Genomic DNA, 7,024 nt, shown 5'->3' on the forward strand with positions numbered 1-7,024 from the left:
TCGTTAGTACTACCTTTTGTCACAAAAAAAAAAAAGCATCGCTAGTCTTGGAAGGAAATATCAAAGCAAAGTCGGTCTTCATTAGTGCCCTGGTCGCCGACTTATTCAATAACCAAGGTTTCCTTTGGTTCAGAGCCTTCTCTCTTTCCTTGAGAGCCCCTCAACGAGTGGATCGCAAGCGCGGTGTGGTCACCGTCCGAGCTCAAATGAGCGTCTTTGGCGGCGATAGCTGGGGGAGGGAGGCGCAGCAGCGGAAGAGGAGGGTGGATGATCTCATGCTCTACTCGTCTTCGTCTTCGTCTTCGTCTTCCTCCTCTTTCAAGAAGCTATCCAACGGCAAGTACGTCTGCCTCGTTTGCACTCACAACCCAATCCTCGATTCCCCTCTCATGCTATCCGTAAGTCTTCCTCTCTTCTCATTACCTATATTTCCTTAATTTATATATCTCTGTGATAACTTGATAGATTTTGACGGATCATTCTAGTAAAAATCACATTTTAGTCAGCAAATTGGCAAATTGAACCAACCTTAGTCAATTCTGTGCCTATATTTCAGTTGATTTAGGATAACTAGGAGACATTCCATAAGAAGTCTTTTATTGATCATTTATTTTTCTGCTGGATTCCGTTTAAACCCCAAAATACTATGTTGTTGCCATGAAGGAACAACGGAGCTCCTCCTGCGATATTCTTTTGAAACTAATACGTGAATATGCGCTGGTCAAAATCTAGAAACAAGAGATCAAGCCAATGGTGGAACGATTTCAAGATGATCTATGCCTTTAAACTAAATTTCGTTAAAAGGATTTATTTACAAAACTTCTTTTAAGTAAATTCAAGGTAGGACTGCCTTGAAGTTGAATTTTTGATTGATTTGATGGATATAGGAAAGTTGGTGGATCTCTCTACATTTATTTATACATGGTGACATTTTGTATTTATGCATGGATAGAGAAGGTGCTTCCTCTAATTTACTCAAGATGACTCTTTGAAGGTTGAAACATGATGAGAAGCTCTTCATTGTATACTGATTCCAACGCTTTCTTATGCATTTACTTGTTCATTTTTTTGTCATCTGTAAACATAGAAGGTCATATGTTCTTTGACCACTATCATATTTCTAATTACTCTAGCTTGACAGATGCATAACAAGGGGTCTCGCCACATTGCCGCAGAATCTAGGCTGAAGGAACAAGAATTATCAAAGCAGGAAGAGTTAAACAAGAGACTAGCTTTATCAGGAGATTCTACTCTCTTGTCAACTTCTGGTAGCTCTGTTCCTCCTCTAAAGTGCTCCGGTATTCAAGAGAAACCTTTAATCGAACAGACACGGAGAGCTATCTTGGAAGCACAGACAAGCAAATTTAATGATCTTAATGCCAGAGATGGCTTTCATGATGAGAAAACATTAACAAGCATTTTAGTCAAGGCCCCAGAGCTATCTACCTCTTGTAGTTCTGTAAAAAAGATTTCTGCAAATTCTATAATTGATGAGTCTAGCAATGTTGGTACAAAGTTAGTGGGCACTGAAACTCATAGTAAGATGCTTGTGGACTGGCATATGGAACTCCATAAACGTCAACAAAAGGAACTCAAGTTTACAGCTTCTGGATGGAAGCGTGATTATCATGGAAAGTGGTATCGAGATGAAAATGTGAGTTTCCTCTTTTCACTTTTTTTCCCCCTAATATTGCTTAAAGATCTAATTGTCAAAGTTTCTATAGAGTATAAACTATAGTGGAGATAGAATAAGAATTTAGGAAATCTGCTGGAAGAGGAGACCTAATTGTGTGCTTGTGCTTCAAGAATATACTTTATGGGCACAACAAATCTTGTAATGATATGGCACTTGGATTTAAATCTCAAATATCTCACTGGCAGTGGCATGAAATGGGATCACACTCAAATTTTCCAGTATTTTGATAAAGAGGCTGTACCATTTGACATTGCTCTTGTAAGAATTAGAGTGTTTCTGATGACTTTCTGCTTATAAGATCTGTTTATACAGTTTTGTTTCCAGAGTGAGGTATTTAAACAAATGTGGCCAGTTCTTATAACGGCTACTGCTGCATATCTTATATATATATGACCTGTTTGAGTCTTTTGAGGTTTTGTGTCATATGGAAAAACTGTTCATTAATTTCTTTTAGTAGATGTTTAAGTTATACTATCTGATCAGGCACATCGACTGATGACAGGTTGAGTTTGACTCTGATGAAGAAGATCCGAATGTTTGCCTTACGTAAGAAAAAATCAGCATATAACTTGATGGCTGTAACTGGAGCCCAGGGAAATAACACCCTTCTCTTACACATGCTGGTCCATCAAATCTTGTCTCCTAGTTATGTAATCTTGATCACGGCCGTTCTGTTAAAGCGAGACTGGTAAAAGAAGATGTTATGGCTTCACCGATTATGATAAACTGGTGGCTCTATATTTTAAAATTATTTTAAAATCCCATGCAACTGTGGATGTAGATTTTGGAAATCTATTTGGATTTGTACTTGCAAGTTGCAAGCATTCATGGTTTGTGATTCTGGATTTGCTTATTTTGTCACTTTGGATGTATGTAGGCCACCTTTGGGCCTTGTAGTTCAAGTTTGTATTGTATGCAGATTTCTGTAAATCATTTCCTCTAATTATTCCTTTGTTTCAACTGATATGCCGAATTGCGGCAGTTGTTTCTCTGAGAAGCATACGGTGTTATGAATACAAAGCTAGGGAGCTAATATTGCTCATTCTTCTGTATCCCATAAGTTTATTATGTATAATATTTTTATACGGCTTTCCTTGTCATTCCAAGAAGGATCAGCTGAAGTTTCTTTTGCTAAGCCATGTTGTTAAGAAGGAATACAGGCATACACACACACACACAAAAGAAGTGTCTTCTTTCCTATGACATGCTTAGATACTAGTTTGGTTGCCAGAGCAAATTTTGCATTTCCTTTTTGTCTCTCAAAGATAACAAAACGCGTTATTCAAATCTCTCTTCAAAATGCCATTAGGAGAGTTGATTACTTCTTTGAGCATCATAGTACATATTGGAAGCTTGACTTAAAAGCCTTTTCCATATTTCAGAGTACTAGAAACGTGACAATTATTTTGTTAACAACATCAAGCTGAGAATAATATATGCTGACCTGTGGAGAGGGATGATGGATGACATAACTACGTACTACATAGTTCATGACATAAACTGTGGATGCGCCTAATGACGTACTTAACCACCTCATGATGACCGTAAGCTCAACTTATCGATTGGTCTAACTCTACTTTTCTTTTTTATTAACACTATAAACTTTGGTTTATTTTCATCTATTTAGGAAATGCACTGAACAAAACTCCTTTTGATTTCAAGTGGCATAGAAAAAGTTACACAACTCATAGCACTTCTCTCTTCTTTATTTTCCTTCTTCTGCCAATTTCAATTGGACTAGTGGGCGTGGATAACGCTGAAAGACATTCACACCGCTGGTATAAATCCATAATCTCATCGCAATGTCGTAGCATAAATTGTGTGCATGGATTCCCCTGGGGTTCAACTTGAGCCCACCCTATTGGCTATTACTCGTGCAGAAGTAGCGAAATATATGCCAAGTTGTAACTTGAGATGCATTAATTTATGACCAGTTCATAGTACTCGTTGGAAGCTTGTGAAGCCTTCTTATGTACTTCCAATAGAGTCATCGTTGTATTTTGTTAACAATATCGGAAACTACCATGCACGTATATACGCGGTCCAAATGGCAAATGTTCATATAAGTTGGATTGCTAGGGTTCGTGCATTGGCTCGGTCATGACCAGTTCGATCGTGCAGACTACATTCACGATGAAACATATGGCTTTGCATGGTTGATTCCTAAGTAATATGGTTGGAAGTTTGTAGATTGACTAGGACTTGTTTATTTTTATTTATTTCTTATTCTTCTTTTTACCTAACGGATTTCGTCTTATTTTAACTTAGGTTACGTATTGATTGGATCAAGTCTAACTATAATATCTACTTATCAGGTACTTATTTTTCTTTAACCCAACTTCCTTTATTCGAAAAGAAGAAGAATTTGGTATCAGGTACTTATGGTATGAAACAAGGTACAATATGCATATCTCGAGTTGACTATTGATAGACGCTGTAGCGAGATTAAAATATTAAAAAAAGAAAGAAAAGAAAATAAGACAAATATCATTAAACTTCAGGTTTTATTTGTTAGTCAACCCTCCACCTTCTCAGGGAGGAGCGCTAGTCGCGGTGCTCAGCTTCGATGGCGGCGGCGTGAGAGGGATCATTCCAGGAACCATTCTTGCATCCCTCGAAGCAAAACTTCAAGTAAGCTATAGACTTAACATGCATGAAATGGCTTTCTACTCTCTGTCTCTACTTAACTACTTTGGTTATTCTCTAAGTTTAATTCGTATCTTTCTCAACCATAGGAGCTTGAGCCTTGATGGAGAGGAGGCAAGGATCGCAGGTTACTTTGATGTCGTCGCCGGAACAAGCACCGGTGGTCTCCTGAGCGTCATGCTCTTTACCGCAAAGGATATAACCAAGTTCTACTTGGATAATTGTCCCAAGATTTTTCCTCAAAAGTAAGCAATTTCTTTTTTAAAAGAAAGCGGTTAATGATGGAGTGTGTGAACAGTTTATTAATTCCAGTTCAAACGCACAGAATTTCATGACGTTAGATATAATTAATTAATAACACCTGTAAACATCTTGCAGTAAAGGGATCTTCTCTTCAGTAACAAATTTGATCAAGCCAGTCGTAGGGCCTAAATATGACGGCAAGCACCTGCGCTCCCTGGTGAAAGGATTACTCGGGGAGACAAAGTTGCATCAAACGCTGACAAACATAGTGGTCCCAACTTTTGATGTCAAGATTCTTCAACCCACCATCTTCTCTAGCTTTGAGGTATTTAATCCATTATCCGCCGTAACTAAAGTAAAATCTTATTTTATGATCAGCCTTATACATGCATGTTTCATATATTAATTGTTCATATAGTTGAAGGTTCAGCCACTAAAAGACGTGCTCTTATCGGACATATGCGTCAGCACTTCTGCAGCTCCTACGTTTCTTCCAGCACATTATTTCGAGACTACAGATGATAAAGGAAATGTTAGAGAATTTAGTCTCGTCGACGGTGGCGTCGCGGCAAATAATCCGGTAAAAATCATACCCTATACTGTTCAAATATTTATCATCGTCTACCAACTTAATTAAGAGATTAAAGAATACAACGAGGTGGGAATTTATAGTCAAACAAAAAGGAATTACTAGCTACTAAACTTTTGTGGCTTGACACTATCGGCAGTGAGCCAAGTTTCGAAGGAAATATACTTCAAGATTAACCCGGATTTCTTATACCGATAAAGCCTAACGACTACCGGAAATTCCTCGTGATCTCTCTGAGGACTGGATCGAACAAGATGGAGGAGAGAGTTAGCGCGCAGGACGCGGCAAAATGGGGAGTTTTCGATCGGATGGTTGATCCAAGGCGGCTCGACGCCTATAGTCGATATATTTACACAAGCAAGCGCGGACATGGTGGATATCCATGTATCCATCCTCTTCCAAGCACTCCATTCGGAGGATAACTATCTTCGCATTCAGGAAATTAGTCATTATCTAAGAGATATCAAATGTTTACGTTCTTGGGGTTCATGGATATTATATGTAATTGTACGTGGTTATATATTGGCATTTAATTAGGACGATAACTTGACTGGGACCACAAGCTCGGTGGATGATCACTCTTCGCCGGAGAACTTGCAAAAGCTGGTTCAAATTGGGAAGGATCTACTCAAGAAGCCAGTGTCGAGGGTCAACCTGGAGACTGGTAGATTCGAGGAGATCAACGGGGAGGGGACTAGCGAAGCTAGAATCGCTGAGATTCTCTCGGACGAAAGACGCAGGAGGCGTGGAAATTAATTAATTAATTAACGTGCCTTAATTGCTTACACGTACAGTACTATTCTCGAGATCTCTCGTTGTATTCGATGTGATCTATGCAATAATTTGGATCTCTTTACCTTGAACCAAATTGTTGTTGTTGTTGCTGACTATAACTGGGCCATTAGTTTATGCCTAGCATAACTCGTGCTATCGAAACACGTCGAATTATTTATCTAGCCGACCGAAGCCCAAAACTACTGCAGCAAAGAAAAGTCGTTTATGACGAACATTTATGAGGACACGAAGATGATAAGAACATTCGTTGCAATAATCGTACGACCCAGATCTTATAAATAGCCCTCCTACCGGATGCTGGAAGACGAGCGTCGAGCTAAGGATATATAGAAGAGAGATAGATAAATTATAAATAGATACATTAAATCTCAAACCTGCAACCTGAATCATATCTTTTCTTTTTCTAAATTTAAATTCAACTTTGGAAAGGCGCTCATTTACACCCCGACTTATTGAATTAATAGGAGTTCATACTGACAAGGAGGGATAACTTGTTACACTAACATACTAAAATAGTCTCTAAATAATCTAAAATGAATCATGTGATATTTTAAAAGTTATATATAGATATTAGGATCAATATATCATGAAAAATAAGTAAAGAAGTGTACGTAAAAATTAGCAATAGTTAAAAGAACTAGATATAATTATCCCTTACTTATTAGTTTATAATCTTATGGTAACGCTGTAGCATTACATGACTTTTCTAGGGCGCTGCGATGTAAATACGTACGAAGTTTGCATCATTCCTAATTCGTTGCATAGTATTAGTTCATTAATAATTAATTTAGACCCTAACAAGAATTCACAAACTAATACGTTGCTCAGATCAGTTCCAAATTATATATATATATATATATATATATATATATATATATATATCACGGTATCCCACTTGAGCCCCATTGCTTGTGTGGAAGGAGTAAATTAAAATATATACTATTCAGATCAAGACTCGTCAAAATTTCTCGTCAGCTCACCAGATCAATACTCATTTAATTAAATAAGTTAGATCATCGTACGTCTTCCCTCCTTCCTCGATCGTCCTTCTCTCT

At 37.8% G+C, this 7,024-nt stretch overlaps 1 protein-coding gene and 1 pseudogene across 1 annotated transcript; both read left to right on the plus strand.

The window, feature by feature from the left end:
* Positions 1-41: 41 nt before the first annotated feature.
* LOC140780795 (uncharacterized) lies at positions 42-2,656 on the plus strand. The gene is made up of 3 exons (XM_073126559.1): positions 42-398; positions 1,142-1,654; positions 2,199-2,656. The coding sequence occupies exons 1-3, from the start codon at positions 207-209 to the stop codon at positions 2,244-2,246; spliced, it is 753 nt and encodes a 250-aa protein (XP_072982660.1). The 5' UTR covers positions 42-206; the 3' UTR covers positions 2,247-2,656.
* An 865-nt stretch (positions 2,657-3,521) lies between these two features.
* Positions 3,522-5,930, plus strand: LOC140795023 (patatin-like protein 2; annotated as a pseudogene).
* Positions 5,931-7,024: the final 1,094 nt, after the last annotated feature.

The sequence above is a fragment of the Typha latifolia genome, chromosome 1 (assembly GCF_019914945.1).
Source record: "Typha latifolia isolate L0001 chromosome 1, TyphaL0001v2, whole genome shotgun sequence".
In the NCBI taxonomy this organism is placed as follows: Eukaryota; Viridiplantae; Streptophyta; class Magnoliopsida; order Poales; family Typhaceae; genus Typha; species Typha latifolia.